The sequence below is a fragment of the Marmota flaviventris genome, chromosome 2 (assembly GCF_047511675.1).
Source record: "Marmota flaviventris isolate mMarFla1 chromosome 2, mMarFla1.hap1, whole genome shotgun sequence".
Classification (NCBI taxonomy): Eukaryota; Metazoa; Chordata; class Mammalia; order Rodentia; family Sciuridae; genus Marmota; species Marmota flaviventris.
The window spans coordinates 167,769,383-167,788,577 of record NC_092499.1 but is presented as its reverse complement, the minus strand read 5'-3'; the positions used below and the strand labels follow the sequence as shown (position 1 = coordinate 167,788,577).

At 40.3% G+C, this 19,195-nt stretch overlaps 1 protein-coding gene across 2 annotated transcripts in view; it reads left to right on the top strand.

The window, feature by feature from the left end:
* Positions 1-15,193, top strand: part of Slx4ip (SLX4 interacting protein) — a 203,941-nt gene extending 188,748 nt beyond the window's left edge. For both annotated transcript variants that reach the window (XM_071608727.1, XM_071608728.1), the window contains exons 7-8: positions 8,726-8,826; positions 10,113-15,193. In XM_071608727.1, coding sequence (XP_071464828.1) covers positions 8,726-8,826; positions 10,113-10,827 — 816 coding nt within the window. In that variant the 3' untranslated portion in view covers positions 10,828-15,193. The remainder of the gene's footprint in view (positions 1-8,725; positions 8,827-10,112) is intronic.
* Positions 15,194-19,195: the final 4,002 nt, after the last annotated feature.

The following is a 19,195-nucleotide window of genomic DNA, read 5'->3' as shown; positions in this document are numbered from 1 at the left end:
CACAGGCCTATTTCTGAAGTCAGATGTGGAGACAGGGTCTCCTGAAATGCATGGACATTGGATGGGACTTTGAGTTGTGATTCCTTGGAATAAAATCCAAGTATTGTTCCCAGGAAATAAATGTGTATCCATTCTAGAGATATTCATTTCATCCTTTTTTTTTTTTTTTTACAAATGAGGAAACTGATGCCCAGGTCAGATAAGCCAATTTTCCAAATCTCACAGCTAGATAGTGACTGAGCAGGGAGTGGAACCAAGGACTTCTGACTGTCCTCTTTCTACAGCGTCATCCATGACCATGACAGCACATGACTCGTGTGGCCACCAGGCAGGGTGGAGAGAGTTGTGCACAGGGGTAGGCCTTCCAGATCCTGTTCTGCCCCAAACTAAATGTGTGGCCTTAGACACTTCTTGCTCTGTGTGGGTCTTGTTCTTTTCATCTGTAAAATAGTTATGATGTCTTCCCTCTTGAATACTCAGTGAGGACCACATGAAATGTCAGGAAGAGGACACTGAGAATCATGTAAGCTCTCCAGGAATGCAAGGCATCCTTTCCTTTTTTATAAACTCCATATGGTTTGTGAAGTCATCAGATTTTGTCTTCTCAGTAATGTCAAGAAAATTTCTTCAATGCTTTCCAGTTTCCAAAATGTACTTCATATACCTCACTGCATTAAAATTTCCCAAACAAAAATGAAATGTCGATGAGAAACCAACCATCAGGGGATTGAGAAACTGGTGCTAGCAGAAGCCAACAGTGAGTGTGAAATCTTGGATTCCACTTGCCCTAACCCTTGTACTCTGCATCATCCTGATTTGATCAGCTCTGGGTGTATGGTTCTCAGCAGATTGTGATCATGAGGAATTGAGAAACAGTAACACTTTGAGTGTGCCCTAAGACTATGTCTATAATATATATGCACACTTTTTTTTGTCCTGGGGATTCAATTTAGGGGTGCTTAACCACTGAGCTACATCTACAATCCTTTTAGTATTTTGAGATAGGATCTCACTAAGTTGCCGAGGCTGGCTTCACACTTGCAATCCTCCTCCCTCAACCTCCTGCATCTCCAGGATTATTAGGCATGCACCACTGCACCCAGCTATATTTATCCTAATAGTCTGTGGATTACCTACTTTTTTTTTTAAGAGAGAGAGAATTTTTTAATATTTATTTTTTAGTTTTCAGTGGGCACAACATCTTTTTTTTTTTTTAATGTGGTACTGAGGATCGAACCCAGCATCCCGCGCATGCCAGGCGAGCGCACTACCGCTTGAACCACATCCCCAGCCCCAAGATTACCTACTTTTAAAGTCTTCTTGGGTTTTAATTATTTTCATTGGATAGTGTATAAAACAGAATCAGAAGAACTGTATGTATTTAACCATGAGAAAACAGATCCAACTCTCAAAAGATAAAGGCAAAGAATACCACATTACTATAATTACCACCTTCCAAAAGAATCTTAATAGCACCGAGGAGCTTTTTTTCCTCTTATATCACCTTCATTTAATATTTTGCAATCCTGAAAGTAAGTTTGTTGGGACAGCTCCTAACACAGGTTTTCACCCTTGGCTGTGAAGGTACTAGGAGCATACAACATGGGGTGGGCTGTATGGTCCTGGAGAACTAGGATTTACTGGTGTACCCACAGGACTCTTGGAGTCATCAGTTGCTTGCTACCATGGCTCCAAGAATCTGCCCCATCAATTCCACCCTCAAGTAATATTGATGTCCTGGGCACTGAGGCACATGCTGGAGAACCAGCTACAAGAGTTTCTCAGCAGAGGCGATGTTTGTCAGGCCTTGGCATTGCCATCTCATGCTGTATGTCCATGTGGAATCAGGCTGGCCAACAGCATCGGCCATGGACTGTGATAACAGTAACAATACTAGCCTCACTAGCTGTATTGAGGATTCCTATTGGTGAGTGCCTGTGTTTCTCTGCTCCTACTTACTGTAGAATTTTTTTGAAGTGTTATCTAGACCTGCACTGGCCAGTACTATAATCATTGGCTGCATTTGGCTGTTGAGAATTTGAAAATATGGCAAGTTAGAATTGATGTACTATACCTATATAATGCACACCAGCATTTTATATAATATATATAGTATATAAAATATCATAGATGTGCTATATAAAATGTCTCAGTATTTTCTATATTGATTAATGTTATGTTTTATTTATTACATTTAATGTTATATTATTATTGAAATTAAATTTCACCCATTTATTTTTGCTTTTTTAATGGGGCTATAGAAAACTTCCAGTTCCTTGTATAGTTCACATGTTTCTACTGCAGAGTTCTGGTCTCCTTTTATGTCACCACTTCCTTCACAACCTTGTGTCAGGTAGGCTTGGGTCCCAGCACTTCACCAAAACCAGCTAGCTTATGTCTTGGACTTCTTCCATCTAGTAGTCAGTTTTGACTCACAGCCACTCAGTGTATTCTATACAGTTGTCACTTTCATTGACATTTAATTTTTTTTTAGTAAATAATTTTTTATTAAATTATTTATTCTAATTTGTTATACATGATGGCAAAATGCAATTCATTTCATATTGCACATATAAAGCACAATTTTTCAAGTCACTGATTGTTCACAAAGTATTTTCACATGATTTGGTCTTCATATATGTACTTCGGGTAATGATGTCTAACTTATTCCACTATCAGGCCTATCCCCTTGTCCCCTCCCTTCCCCTCCCTCCCCTTTGCCCTATCTAAAGTCCCTCCATTCTTCCCATGCTTCCCCTACCCCATCGCCATTATGAGTCACCATCCTCATATTAAAGAAAACATTCAGCCTTTGGTTTGGGGGGATTGGCTTGCTTCACCTAGCATTATGTTCTCCAACCTCATCCATTTACCTGCAAATGCCATGATTTTATTCTCTTTTAATGCTGAGAAATGTTCCATTGTGTATATATACCAAAGTTTCCCTATCCATTCATCTACTGAAGGGCATCTGGGTTGGTTCCACAATTTAGCTATTGTGAATTGTGTTGCTATAAACATTGATGTGGCTGTGTCCCTGTACTTTCATTCTTCCCTTGCCTCTGGGGACCTCTTATTATCTCAATTTTTCTTTCTTCACCCATAGTTCCCTCATAGACCCTTGGCTGAATCCTCCTTAACTTATCAACTTCTTTTTCTCATGCAAACTTATTCCTTGATAAAATTCATCCTAACCCATCATGGCATTAAACACCTATCCCAGGTTGGTGTCTGCAACTCAGACTGTCCTCTTCTAGAAACCTGTACCTTAACTGTCTGCTCACCATCTCCACTTAGATATCCAGGAGGATTCTAAAAGTTCTTGTGTTTGTGCTGCTGTAACAAGATGCCTCATACTGGATAATTTTAAAAAGAACAGAAATGTATTTCTTACTACTCTGGAAGCTGGAAAGTCCAAGATCAAAGTGCCATCAGGTCTGTTGTCTAGTGAGGGTCTAGTCTCTCCTTTCAAGATGGCACCTTGTTGGGCTACCTCCTCCAGAAGAAAATAATGCTATGTCCTCACATAGTGGAAGGCAGAAGGGCAAGTGGGGCAAATTTGTCCTGTTAAGTCCTCTTTTGAGGGCAGAATCCTCATGGCTTAAGCACATCTTAAGGGCTCTACCTCTTAATACTATCACAGTGGCAACACCTGAATTTTAGAGGGAACACATTCAACCCATAGCAACATCTAAAACAGGTTTCTTGGTTTTATTTTCCCAAGCCTGCCCCTCCCCACTATTTTTTTCCAATGACAAACGGCAGCTTCCTCTGTGCATTTAGTTATTAAAACCACAGAACTTGGACTCATCCTTTACTTTTCTCTTCCCATAACTGCCATGTCCAGTTCACCTGCACATTCTTTTGAGCCTCTCTTCAAATTATATTTCCAGTCTGAGCGCTTTTCTTTACCTTGTGCTTCCTCCAAGACCCATCATCCCTCAGTGAACTATTGCTGTGTCTTATCATGATCCCCCTGCCTCCATCCTTGTCCCTCTACAACACCCAAGGTGAACCTTTTAAAATGTCATTTTTCTTTTCACAACTTTCCATAGGCATAATATCATCTTTCTCACTTTAATGATATATCCCATCCTTAAAAAGCCATTTAAGATTTGCCCCTCTACCACTAGTACTCACACACACCCTTGCCCTGGTTTACTTTCCTGTCCCTCTGACCCCTTGCCCTGGTTTACTTGGCTGTCCCTCCACACTTCCAGGCATATTCTGTCCTCAGGGTATGCTCTTCCCCATATGCTCATGGAGCTTGTCCTTCGCTCAGATTGCTGTCCATAACTCACATTGCAGCCTATGCAGCCTTCTCTGAACACTGTATTCAAAATAACACCTCATGGACCTTTAGATGTGTATCTCTCCTCATAGCATTGTCACCACCTGACACATTCTGTATTTGTTTCTTATATCCCTGTTGGTGGAGACTCCATGAAACTAGGTCTTTTTCTGTGGGTCCAAATCTTTTTCCCCAGAGGCCCAAGTTGTGAGTAGTTCAGAGTTCAGAGTTTTGCTATATTGGATCATTCTGCTGGATTCTGCTCAGTTTTTAATTTCATGTACCCTTAGAGCAGAAGTTCATTAATTGCTGGGTATAGCATCACTAGGGAGCTTGCTTAAAATGTATATGCCCTGACCCTCACTTTGGAGGTAACAAATTCAGTAGAATCGGAGTGGAATCTGGTAATTTTGATGCCAGGTATCCCTAGCCACACTTTACCAAGTGCTATCACATTATACCAGATTATATTTGTTTCTTGGTTGCTCTCCCTCACTGAGTGTTGCTTTATGTATAGAAGCAGTGTTTGAATCACCTGGGAACCTAAATATAGATCTCCTAGCCCTACCCCAGATCTTGTGAATTAGAACTTCCAGGGATGGATCTTGGAAATCTGTATTTTTAAAAAACTCCTGCAGTGTCTCAGAGGTATCTCATCTTCCCACTAGTCTTTAGGAATCCTGACTGGTTTTAGAGACTCCATGAAGCATAAGGAGGTTGTGAACTCAAGTGCAGGTAGTTTTTGTTTTATTTTGGTTTTACTGTTATTTTAGGCTAGATTTTTGCTCCATCCCCCATTAATGTAACAGGTTCTATTCATAACTGGTGAATTCAGTCAGTCACTATGGAATGAGAACTCCTAGGTTTATCCCCAGTTTTAAAGTGCTTTTGTGCCTTGAATGTTGACCATCATTTCCCGCTACATTTCAAACCAGCTCATTCTCTGAATAAAAGGCCAGAAGTGTGTCTTAAGTTTCCCAGCTCATTCTGTTGGGGACTCGCTTTGTAATCCTTTTTGTCCAGGAATTTAAAATGTTTCCCTGGTCAGACCCTACAGCATGGGGGTGCTATTAAAGCCAGATTTAAAATTAGGTAGTCAGTGTAGTTAGGTAAATCGGGTCTAATATCATATCGAGTGAAATCTAAAATGGAGGCCATGCTGATAATGATTCTGGAAACGCAGGACAACTCATGGAATGTTAATGAAGTCCCATAAAAGCCCTAGGCCAAAGTCCACCCCAAAGAAATGTTAATGGAACCCAGGAAACAGCCCCCAACAGATTTGGAGATAGCCCATCCCAAAGAAGTGATAATGAAGTCCTTCCTGCCCAGATTACTTGTTTGGCCCACCTGTGTCCCAACCCTTCCCCCTTTCATTCCATCACCAAAACTGTAAAAAGGGGAACACATTCGCCCTTCAAGGGATTCCACCTCTTAGGTCCCCTTCTTCCTCCAGGAGAAGTCTTTTCTGCTGTCCTTTAATAAACTTCTAATTTCTACTCTGTCTTTGCCTCGGCGTGCTTCTCTGGTGTTATTCTTTAACATTGGGGAAGCAAGGACTCATCACTGGCCAACAGTGGTAACACTATCAGTCATCATCATAATCTCACACCTAACTCAGCCTTCCCCTTGGATCTGTGCTGCGGCACATGTGCTTCAATACATGTGCTTCAACTGACTTTAACCTTGAGGAGCATTCAGTGGTCTCTAAGAGCATCCTCAGGCATGAAGAAAAGGCCTGGCTCCTTGCTCTGAGGCCTGCCTGGTATGCTCAAGTTGCTGAGGAAGGGTATCTTTCTGGGGCCAGTGGCCTTGTCCTTCTTCTGTTTTGACACTCTTTGCAGATAGAAAGTTTTAAATTTGAAATCTTCAAAGTGTTACAGAAATTAAAATGAGGGTAGGATAGAGGTTGTGCGGGTGACTAGGAATGGCATATACCAAGGAATGATATTTGTGGAACTTGATTTGTTGGCCTAGACTAAGAGGAGTAGCTTCCCGGTTGTAAAGAATCATTTATGAAGGCCCCAAGAGATCCCCTTGGTTAATAATGTTTTTTAAATACCTGAGCTTCCATGGGGTGTTCACTCTGGACTTTGGTAGCTATCTTTAAAAATGTTGGGTTTGCCTGTATTTCTTTCAGAAGATGATACGATCATTATTCACACAGAATCTGAAAGTAGTGCTGTCATCCATGGAAGCCCTGGAGGCTCTTGCAACCTTCTCAGCAAGCACTATAGATTTGCACCTTAGAGTTTGCCTCTGGATAAGCCTTGACTTCATTTTGATGCCAGATGTGAGAAGCATTAATAATCAGGATGAATCCCTTTGGAAAATTCTATTCCCAGGTGATAGCTGCTTCCTTAGGAATATTGCGGGGTGGGGAGCAGAGGCTATGATTTAGTGACAAAGAGGAGTGAATTGACCCTAGAAATGTAAGGATAAGAGATTTCTAATGAGGTCTGACAGTTCAAGGGCTGAATAAGGAGGCTAATCTTTTTTTTTTTCCTGCCCACCCAGTCTTCACACAAATGTAAATATGCCTCCTTCAACAAATTGGCAAATGTGGTTTTAATTTATAAGCAAAAGACCTGCCTTGCCTTTCTCTTCCTACTCTTTTTTTCTTTTCTAAACTAAGTCACGGGTTTTGCACTTTTTAAACTGGTCTGTCACCTTTTCTGTTGTTCATTTTCTTCCAAGAACATTTTCCCCCATTATTGTCAGAGGAATTTGGGATGAGAGCCGACTGCTGTTTCTTAAATAAGTTTTTGAAGTTCCAGAGGAAATACATGGTGCTCTTTCAACTGAATTTTTGAAACAAATAAGTAAAGACAGTGATTGAATCAAGTGGGAGACTTGAAGAACGCGTCCCTATCTAGGCACCTACTTCATGTGGTCTGCGCAGAATCCATTGTTGTTATTTATGACCTTGTCTGCCTTCCATTGTGGACTTCTTCCAGCCTTGGGGAATTTACATCATTCCTAATAGCAAAAGGCTTTCTGGTTCCCACAGAGTTGTTCAAAGCCTGACTCATGCTCCTTATGTTAATTGTTCAGCTCTGAAAATACAGCACTTACAGGGTGTGGTTATAAGGGGGAAATCTACTGTACTTATAGGGCATGTTTAGAAGTGTTTCACACATAAATCTCTATTGCTCCCAATCTCTTGTCAAAGTTAAAGTGTCTCTCTAGCTCCCTCCCCCCACCAACTCTGATTTAACTTTTAATTCCCCCCACACACACTCTTTATCAACTATTAAATTTAGGGAACAGAAAACCAAAAAGGAAATGCATCAAAATGCAGTATAATCCAATAAAGCCTGTAATACTCTGTTCACTAACTATTAAAACTAGATATGACTGAGTGACATCTGCCTGGGCCTAAAGTCATCAGCACTTTTGGCAAGTAAATGTTTCTGGTAACTCAGTGGTATGGACAGTGACTGGGTAAAGCCCATCACATCCACTTGGAGAATACCCAGGCTTAATACTAATGGCTGCCTTCTCCCAGGATCCCTGGGCTGTCACTGCTAATTCCCATGTAAGCCTAAATAAAGCAAAGACTTTTTGATAATCAACTAAAACAATTCTTTGTGGAAGGAACATTTTTCTGGAATTTTCATGGGGAAGAATACTTAGTGTCCCAGAAAAAGAGACATTAACACCTTGTCTGGCTTATCTACTTGCATACAAAGGTCAGTGTTGGCAAAAGTTGAGAAACTTTTACAATTGTGTCCTTACAATGTTTCCATTGGTATATGAAATCATAGGCTGATAATCTCTTCATTATAAAATAAAAAAAATAAAGACTACAATAGTAGTTAGAATAAGAGGGAAATTCCTGGGTTTCTTAGTAGCTAAGAATGACAAACTCTAGTTTTGAAGCTACCAATATTAAAAAGCTCAACTCTTGAAATAGTCTTGAGGGTTACAAAGGAAATAGGTAATATTTCTATTTTTTTATTAGAGCATTACACTTATACACAATATTTATATTTCTGCAAATGGAGAAAATGTGGGGAATTCTCAGAATTACCAGGGTACTGCACACCGTACCACCAAGTCTTCTCAAAAACTTGCTGCAGCCTGGCTCATTGATTCTGGGCTTTTGTCACAATTTGGACTAGAGAGAGATTAGATATTGGCCAAGAGTTACTGATGGCTTGTAATCAACATCCTTTACATGACAGTTTTCTGTGTTTGTGGTACATATTAATGCATGAAATGTGTAGACTGGGAGTCCAAAAGAAGTTGTAATTTACCAGAAAGTCCTAGATAAAAAAAAAGAAAAAAAGTTAAAATAGCCTGTAACACTAAGCAGTTTCATTTAGTCTTTACAAAAATAAATCTGTTCATCTGGGCATTCAGAGTGTAACTGTTTTCTCTCATATTCAGCTAATAGATTTCTGGTTGAACCTTTGTTATCTTTTGGAATAGACAGAAAGAGCTCTCCACGGAGTGTCTGATTATTTTGCTGAGTGTGCTGAGAATCTACTTCCTCCCAGTGCAAAGCTCAAGAGAAATGCTCTGAAACAAATGTAGGTCCAGCATGTTTCATTTTTCTTATTTGTGACTGCCTGTATGGATGGATGGATAATGTGAAATATGGAATTAAACAAGAAGGCATGGAGTGTGGAGACCAGAGCTTGGCTGGCACTGATCTTGCCCTGGGTCTCACACTTGCCCTTCCCACCCTCTTGACACTATTTTCTTTGCTCTCTGGACAGTGGGGGTAGAGTCCTTGCTTCATAAGTGTGTTGCAAGGAGTAATTAATTGCAAGCTCTTTGAAGATGAAAAGCACCTGCTGGTGGTGTGTTTCATATAACTTTCAGGGTGACTACAGATAGTCCTTAAAAAATACATTTCTTTTCTAAGATGCTTGTTCTAACTTTAATATAATGATAGTAATCCTTGTTATTATATGTTATTATATATATGAAATACATATATATGTATATATGTTTGTATATACACACAAACACACACATACATGATTCCACCCTAAAGCTTAGTCAGAATACATATCTGAGCTCCAGTGTTTTGACTTTCATTGTTAAGGAAATTTCTTGCCACTCACAGATTTCTTGCCATACTTCTTGCTAAAGATAATAAGGTCTTTAGTCTCTAAATTTTCCTCACACAGTTTCTGTCCTGCCCCTTAAATTTTTACAGTCAGAATGAAGTTTACCTTGTCTACTGAGTATTCTGTAGAGAAAGGAGTTAGATTTGCATTCCCCTCTCATGCTGGCTGTCTGAAATTTTTTTTCAAGTGCTATTAACTGAGTCTGATTCTTGTATGGTTAATGAACAATCATGACACCAGCTAAATGGTAGTTATATTTGAATAATACCTTGAAATGGCCTGAGAATAATTTCAGAAAATTTTACTCACAAACTGAGTAAACTTTTTTTTCCTCACAAATTAAATTGTGTGTATGCATATTTGTTCATAGGTACACTTGCATAGCATAAGCTTTGGATATATTTGAGCATCAACTCCTAGAAAAAAAAAATCAATGCATCATACATAGGCAATATTTACTCTTAATATCATTGAAATGAATACCTATTTGCCTTAGTTAAAGAGAACTCCATTGATGATACAGATCAAAAAGCATAACATAACCTAGTATAATGAAAAATGTAGAGATCATTGCTTAACACACTCTTAGGGATTTTTCTAGATTTCCTGGGGAGACAGGGAGAAGGCAGGTAGCACATACCACTTGTTGCGGGTGAGGGAATGTGAGGGAGGGGGAATTTGAAGAAAACTGTGCCATTATAGCTTTACACAGTGTAAAATCTTTGTTGTTGTTGTTTTAGTGCGAAAAGAACAAAAACAAAAAGTAACGTGGAGAGCAAATCACAGACCAGCAGAGACATTGTGGGAACATCTAGTGACTCAGTGATTGCGGAGGTAGCAAGGAGGAGGGATGATGGTCAGGCCTCATCAGAATCCACAGGACAAGCAAAGGATTACATAAAGGCAGCTGAGTGCCACCAGAGTCTTCCTGTTCAAAAGCTGGAAAATGTTAATCAGACCCAGCCAGAAGACACTAGCAGCCAGCAAAAACCTCATCCTGGGGAGCGGTCAAAGACAGGGCTTCTAAGCAGGAGCCCTGTCTATAGCTGTGAGTCAGCATCACCAGGTCCAAAGCAAAGTCCACGAGTAGCCAAAACACAACAGAAACGCAGGAACTGCGGCTCTGCGGAAGACTTCGACCACCACAAGAGAGTTTCTCTTGGAAGTGATCGATTAGTCCCAGGAGAAATAATACTGGAGAAAAGCACAGCTGTCAATGTTTTGCCAATTTTAGAGTTGTCAGATCCGGGGTTACTTTTGAAACAAGATTTGGCAAAAACCATGTTTAAGGAAGAGTTGCATGTTTTGGAAAATCTCCCCTCCAGACATCTTATAAAAAATAACCCAAGGCAGGCACAGCAAACCGGCTCAGCCACAAACACTGAAAGATCATCTGCAATTCAAGGCAGCCCAACCAAGAAAAGAAAGAAATTGCAAAGGATTGCAAAGTCATAGTTGAGGATAATAGTAGCCAAATATGTGACAAGAGCGCCAACATGTATAGATGCTGAGACTTAAAAGGAATTTGTTAGAAAGATTTTGTTTGTTTGTTTCTATCTTTATCACAATATTGGGGATTAAATCTAAGGTTTCGTACATGCCAGGAAAATCCTCTACCAATGAGCTGCATCCTCAGCCTTCCAAATAGCTGGGATTATGGGCATGTACCACCACGCCTGGCAAAATGATTATTTTAAATAAAACAGTACATATCCACATTGGGGTTTGCTTTCCAGCAGTCACCTTCAGGAGGCTATCTGTTTATTCTAATAATGCTCTCTTTTCATCATACTTTATAACTGTCTTCAGAAATTGTATTGATAAAGAGCCATCCACCTTGGTGGAGAGGAGACTATTTGTGCAAGGACTGCATGAAGAAACCAGTCACATGTTCCTCCTTGACATTACCATGCAGACCTCATGATGGGACACATGAAGACAGTGCCTCGTGCTATAGTTAAGTTCTAGGGGTACAGTGGATCCTCCTGCTCCTCAGCTTCAGAAGGGGGCAGTGAAAGAAAAAGCCAGTGGTTCTAAACCACTGGGACCAGCATCATTGGAAACATGAATTAGAAATGTGGGTGTCAAGCCCCACCCCAGACCTATAGAATGAGAAGCTCTTGGTGACTCTAAAATATGCCGAAGCCTGAGAACCACTGGACTAATTGAAGTCTCCTTCATGTTTATTTCCTCCAGCCTGGCTCCCATGGCCTCCAGCTCATCAGCTGGGGCCACGTGTGGACATGTACACCCTCATATTCCCTCAAACTTATAAAACACCTGGGTTCAGTGTATGAGTCACTCTGTTCCCAGATTCTACAGTATGACAGCCACAGCATCGAGGGAGCTGTTACTTATGCTTATAATTGCCGGAAGTTTACGGATAATTTATCCCAGCATTAGAGGAAGAAATGGGAGAGGCTTGCTCTTACTTGTAGCTCAGGCCTATCCCTGTCCCTGCCCTTTCTTCCACCTCTAAGATTTTGGTTAGGTTCAGGACAGACCAGAACCCAAGAGGAAGTCAGTGACCAGTGTTTAGTTTCCCATTTGGAAGTCTTCACAGGCAATTTAAGTTTCTTCTCTGGTCTCACAACTTACTCTTAAAAAGATTAGAAGCTTGTGGTGGGGATTGTGGCTCACCTAGCATGTACGAGGCCCTGGGTTCGATCCTCAGCACCACATTAAAAAAATAAATAAATAAAATAAAGGTATTGTGTCAACTACAACTAAAAAAAAAAAAATACTTATAAAAAAAAATAAGAAGCCTGAGAGGAGGTCAACCTCAGAAATATAAGAACCCTAAGAGGTCAACCTGGAAGTTTAATCTGGACCTTACTTGTTCAGTAGAAGATGGAACTTCAGGACTGTTCACCTTAAACACTTCAAGAATAAAATCACAGTTGTTTCTGAGAAACAGATTTCTGAAAGGTATTTGAAATACATTACCAAAAAGCACCTTATGAAGAAAAATCCTGCTGATAGCAGTGGCACACACCTATAATCCTAGTGACTCAGAGGCTGAGGCAGGAGGATCTCAAGTTCAAGGCCAGCCTCAGCAACTTAAGGAGGCCTTAAGCAACTTAATGTCTCAAAATTAAAAAATAAGAAGGACTGAGAATGTAATTGTGGTAAAGTGCCCCTAGATTCAAGCCCCAGTACAAAAAAAAAAAAAAAAACAGGAAAAAAAAATCTTTGTGATTGGCTTCATGTGATTATACCTGATAAGACTTATAAACTTAGTTACTTCCAGATTAGTCAAAGTCAAGATTAGACAAGATGATAGTCTGAGATCTAGGTGAAGCCTCTTGTTACAGGGCTTTGGTTCACAATGTTAAAGAATGAAGCATTCACTCAATTTCATCCAAAAGTAGGAAAGAAATCTTATTCAAAGACCACCAATGTATCTTTTTCTGCTTACTAACAGGTGTTCCTTTGAAGTAGCATCTCCCTTATATAATAAGGAAAATCAAGGGTATTCCCCAAAGTGTTAAAATTAGCAAAGAAAGCCCAATAAAATAAAAGAAAATAGCATGTGAGTGCTATTAATGCTCTCCAATTGCAAACTCTCTCTCCCAGTATCTGCTTTCCCCACTTGGATTATATTGAATGAAGCCCACCCAAAGGAAACCATATCTGAGAGCACCATTGTGGGTCATGAAGTTCAGTTATGGTCAGAAAGCCTGGCTGCTGGATGTAGATGCTGTTGCTTTGTTGCTCTGGTGTTACAACATTGACCTGGAAACCTGTCCTCTTCCTGCACCCCTAAGACCCAACATAGCCCTTCCCACTGTGTCCTTTCTTATTCCTTCCCACCTGTTTCCCTTGTCATAATAGATTCCAATCTAAGAATTCTAAATAGGTGAAAAGGGAGCCCAACAGAATGCTAATAACCTCAGTGGCGCTGACTCTGTTTATACAGTAGGGTTCGACTCTCAGAATGAAAACTGCCTAAGAAGGTATTTCATCAGTTAACCTGGGCTTGATGGTTAAGGCCAAACTTAAAATGATTTTCTTTCTAGAAAAGTCTTGGCTTGAGTGTTTATTATATTTGGAGAAAACACAATTCATGAGATCTAATAAGGAAAATAGCAACTTTGTGTTATAGATAGATGTGGTCTTTCTCAGACTTCACACACAATGGGTTCACAGCCCCAGCCCCTTTTATATTTTGAATCTTGCTAAGTTACTGAGGCTGGCCTCTTACTTGTGATCCTCCTACCTCAGCCTCTGGAGTCACTGGGATTACGGGCATGGGCCACCACACCTGCCTTAAATAACATTTTAATAGGTGTATTTTTTTCCCCTTTAACATTCACAAGCAAGGAAGGTCTGGAAACAATCCAGGTGATTTTTCTTATACATTTTTTTCTCTTTGCCAAGGCAAAGAGAAATATGCATATACTATCTAGACAAATATGCATATAATGTGTCAAATACAAAGGAGCAAACATTTATGGAGAATGGAGTGTGTGTAGCAATTTTTTAGTTCCCTTTTTTTAAATATTCAAGGAGTGTGGAAAGTATTGCATTTTTTAAAAAAGGCTTTGGGGCTGGGAATATAGCTCAATGGTAGAGGAAGCGCTTTTCGTGTGCAAGGCGCAAGATTTGATCCATGGCATCACACACACACACTCAGAAAACCCCTCTTTATTTTGATTTATGGAGAATATGGCTTATCTCTGAATGAAATATCCCAAAATATATTCTCGGGACAACAATGGGATCACAGCATAATTGTTTTCTTTTTGCTATCATGTTTAGATTTTGGCATGGACTGTTGTGTATATTGATGGCCTTTGATTTCAGAAAGAGCTTGGCGAGGGCAGGCACATAGGGGAAGGAAATCTCTGCCCAGGAGAATGGCCTGGATTCAGTGTCCCCACTCCACGTTTCCTTAAGCTCTTTGGCAGGCCCAACTGTAATATTTCCACAAAACTGTAGTGAGTGGCCCTCCCTTGAAGTAACCAGCCGCTTTCCTAAGAGCCAAAAATTCTCTCTTCAGCGTGCTATGACTTGAATATGGAAATCATCTTAATTTCTTCTTTTTTCTTATGAGGAAATTTCCATGCTTGGTTTGTCAAGACAAGAGAGTTCATTCCTTCATATTGAAACACTAATGAATTGAAACATGTTGAAGCAAGTAAAAAAATCAAAATTAAGCTGGTTTCTCTTAAATAGTTTAAAGCCTTCCTTAGTATAAAATAAATTAAGCATTGTAAAATGAAGTTAATTCAGGTAATTATTCAGTGCAGAAGTCTAACCATATATATCATTGGTATTGTAATTTCAGGGTATAATTAAATTATCTGAAATCTGCAGAACTCCCTCTAATTTGGTCTCTATATTTATTTAACAAGACAGGGAACAAATATATGTCAATATGCAGCATAACAGAGGGAACTTGAATGGCTGAAATTATCTTTAATTATCTAGAGTTACTCAGTACCAGTCCGGAATAAGTTTAATCTTGCAGCCTCATGTTACCATATTTCATATTAGCTTGTAAATGCTATTATAGCTCCTTATCAAAAATTTTGATAACTTAAGCAAAAATCAGTAAAACCATGCATTTGTCCTTTGAAGCATCTGATGGGGTGCCTGCAGATGTGAATTTGATAGATCCCTAGAATAACTATTCAGTTGAGTTAGAAAGCCAAACACTGCCATAATCACCAGGTGAGCTCTTTTTTCCCTATCAGTTTTCTCATTTGTTTTATTCTAAACTGTTTAAATAGTTTGAATAGTTTTCTAGGTGATGAAACTATGTATGTAGTGAAAATGTACCTGTTTTATAAATAAAGATAAAAAATTGTCTTGAAAATTGTAACTTTTTCTTTTCTTTTTTCAAAAATAAGTGAATCCCCAAGGAATACACATCCAAAATAGCCTTTTCTGAACATGTTGAAGTATGTCCTATTGGTAAGAAACATTTTCCTTCTAGAAACAGTTCTTAGGTTTTGAATGCTTTGTTTAAATAGTTCAAAGGAGCCATTTGAACCATTGGTCCTGAAGATTTAGGTATGGAAAACCTAGTGTGATACGATGGAATTAATTGACCCATAAGATTTGGGGGTGATCCTTACAGTGTTTATTTGTTCCTACTTCAGCTTCCCACTGGGAGCTAAGAAAGATCTCTTGGGGGGTGGGGGGTAAAGTTCATGACCTTAACTCCTTTCCAGAAAACGCCGACATTCCCCAAGTGGATTCATTTCCATTTTCTTAAGTGGATCTAGTCCTTATTCAGGACTGATAAAACCCTGGGCCAACTCTTTTCTACACTGCTTTTTATTTTAGTATCCCAGGCTTCTCTGGTGCTGTGCATGACTTCCAGAAGGATTTCAATATCAGTTGGAAGAATACACTTATATAGATGGGCCTGGAATGCTAAGAATGGCTACAAATGATGAAGCATAGTCCATTTCTCCTTAGCATTTTGGTAATAATGATCGCTCACCATGTGGCCTAATCCACAGGAATGATGCCCTGCTTGGGGTATGGAGCTTGGCTCAGGATCTGGCGACTGGATAATAGCATGGTGCTTACAAGCCACAAACCCTGTTTCCTACCTTAGCTGCCACTTTGCCATTAATTGGTTTTATATGTTTGGGAACAAGTCACTTAGCCTTTCAGGCCTCATATTGTTCATCTGTCAAAGTTATCTAATATTTTAAGTGCCACCCACGGCTATTAGAGAACTGAGGTAAACATACCACTCTGATGTATTAATTTCTCCATTTAAAAATGATTCTCTATCCTAGCTTCACATCAAAATCACCTAAGTAGCTTCTGGTTCAATCCAAATCCCTGAGTTTAGGCCCCGGCATTGGGATTTTTAAAAGCCCTCAAAGAACGATTCTCATGTGATTCCACAGTTATGAGCTGTCCTTTAGAAAGTGTGCAATGTGTGCATGTAAATACTGGCTGTTAAAAGAGACAGGTTTACTCAGAGCTGAGTGTGCATTGATAGAGGGGTTTTCTGCAATGTAACTATACCTACTTACTATATTTTAAAAGAAGAGCAGGAAAGGTTTGGGGGACAAGGTATCAGTTCATAGACAGACCCTTTAGTCATACAAAGAGTTGCATTTCATTTTCTTCCAAGGCTCCTCTGTATCTGCTCTAAGCATCTGAACATACCATCTTGTCTTGCCAACATTGAGAAATTGTTACCCTCATTCAGAAGGTGAGTTTTTAAAACACCTAAATAATTGTCTGAAATTTTTACATAAACCTCTGGGGTCTGCCTTTGATCCATGATCATTAATATCATTAATAGGCACTCTAGAAGTGCGTGTGAATCTCAAGTTAGTGTTTGGCAGGCCAGTGGAAGAATGAACGCTTTTAAAATAGTTTGGCTCAGAAAGCACATCTGAAATAACCCTGTGGGAAAATCAGGAGAATTTCTCATCCTCCAAAGGATTACCTAGGATGAGATACTGACCTTGTATTTTAAGTTCAGTTACATTTCTTAAAACCTCATTCATTACTCAGCCTGATTTATTTTAGGGGATGAAATAGGCTGTGAGAGGGGACTCTACGATGATGTACAGTCCTTCGACTTGCTTTTTGCGGGCTGCACAGCTCCCAAAAGATTTTTATCATTCATATATATATAGATATATATATATACACACACACACTTTTAAAAAAGAAAAAAGACCAGCCTCTTCACGAGATTTACTACAGCTTCTCTCTGAAATGAGAGCCGAAGACTTCTTTTCAGGCTCTAAGCAATCAAAACCCCAGAAGGCTGAGGGTGTGCAGGGCGAGCAGAGTGCTGACCTCTGCCGGGGGAGAGGTCAGTTCAGCACACAAGACTCAAAGGGGAGGAAGAAAAAGCAACTCTGCAGCAGGGAGTTTGACTTGCTTTAAGGCAGAAGAGCTTTCATAAATGAGTTTCCAGTCTCCCACGCCCTTTTGCCTGATCTTCTATTAGAAGTCCTGCCTCTGCGCACGCACACACACACACACACACACACACACACCACAGCTTCTATTTCCACTCCTTGCCTCACACACATTCCTCTCCTCTCTCCCTACCTGCCTCTGGAACTGAGGGTAGACTGGCAGACCCTGCTCCAGAGGAAGCAGGTGGAGGATTGACAGGGAATTTTTCTAGGCCCAGTGGCTCTTAAGCCTTTTCAGTTCCTCCTTCACATGCTTGGCTGGTGAGAAGAACACAGAAGGCTCTTTCCCAAACCCACTGTGGGTGCCTGGGAGGGGTCATACTGGCTCATCGATTCCTGTTGTCAGAGAGAGAAGGTGGGATGGTAAATCAGAGCGACCTCCAGCCAGGATGTGGGAGCCTGGGCTGGGCGTTTGGGATGTTTCCCAGGAGGAGGAGCCTGGAAAAGCCTTCCTGTAAGGATGCCAAAGGCTTGTGAAACAGCAGCATGGCTTTATTTGTATATTCTCCTTAAAATGCTGCCCTAGCCAGCCTTTTCCCAGTGCTGCTCTTCTCAGCGGGGTGACCATTTAGAAACAGTGGAGACCACACGGGCAGATCCCAGGGCATTTGGGTAAATGCTCTCAGGTGGCTGGCTCTCAGAGAGAAGTGTCAATCTGAAAACACTTCTGGAAACCAGTGCTATCTGCAGAGATGCAGGGGATCAGTACTGAAATTGGGGTTCTTGCTTTGAAGCTAAGAATCTCCAACTGGAGGAATGATTTAGATCTCACCTAAAATCTCTGTAAAGGCTCAAAGACAAGCAGACTCTCCATCCATCTCTGAGTTTTCTGGGGGCTGGTATATCAAATCTCATATTCTTCTGGACGTTGGTTGTAGAAAGGACTTTGGCTCTTGTTTTGCATGTTTGTCAGGTCTAATTTCAGGCCCAAATAATATTTTAATAAAGCTAGCTGAACTTGAGAGAAACCTTAACTTTCTGCCAGCTTCTTTTATGACGGCTTAGGCCAGCCGCCCACCACTTGACAGCAATCCTAGGAGAAAGGTAAATAAGAAAGAGAGTTGGGCTTGATATTCAGCCCCTTCTTGGTTCAGAAGCAATGGTCATTGCACAGTGAAGACAGCCAAGGAGGGAAATTCCTTGTAGGGAAAGGCTCCCATGGGAAATACTTTACAAAGTATTTTTGAAATGCCTAACCCACTGAAAACCTCATCAAGAAAACCAGAGTCAAGGGCTGGGGTTGTAATACATTGCTTGCCTAGCACTTGCATGAGGTGCTGAGTTCTGCCACAAAAAGACAAAAAAGAAAATACCAAAGTCAAACATCATCATGTTGTTTCATAAGAATAGAAAACTGGTTCAAGACTATGTTCTGAATTCCTGCAAAGCCAGACACCTGAGCTTAATTTGGCACTAATTTTACATTATAGTGGCTGGGGGGTGGGGAGATAGAAAGAACAGTGTTCTCATTCTCATTATTTGCAGGCTATAGTCCCGCTATCTATACTGGCAGACCACACACTGTTGTGGAATTTAATTGGGCACCAAGTCCCCCCACCTTCCGCCCCCAGTCCTTTAGTTCATTCTTGTCTTGAATGAGCTGTTTTTTTCTGCTACACTGGTAGCAAGTACTGAATTGATCAAGAAAAAAGCCGACAATTTGTATAGTCACAAGCAAACATAGCATCTACACGTGACATGGGCTGGTACAATTCCCTTTGTAGGAGGCCTGTATTGGTGTTCTATCACTGAACAACAAATTACCATAAACCTAATGGCTTAAAACACACACGTTTATTAACTCATGGTTTATGACATTTTTAGCTGGGTTCTCTGCTCCAGAATTCATAGACTAAAATCAGGACGTCAACCAGGCTTCCTTCTCCTCTGCAGTCTCCAATAGAGAAAAATCTGCC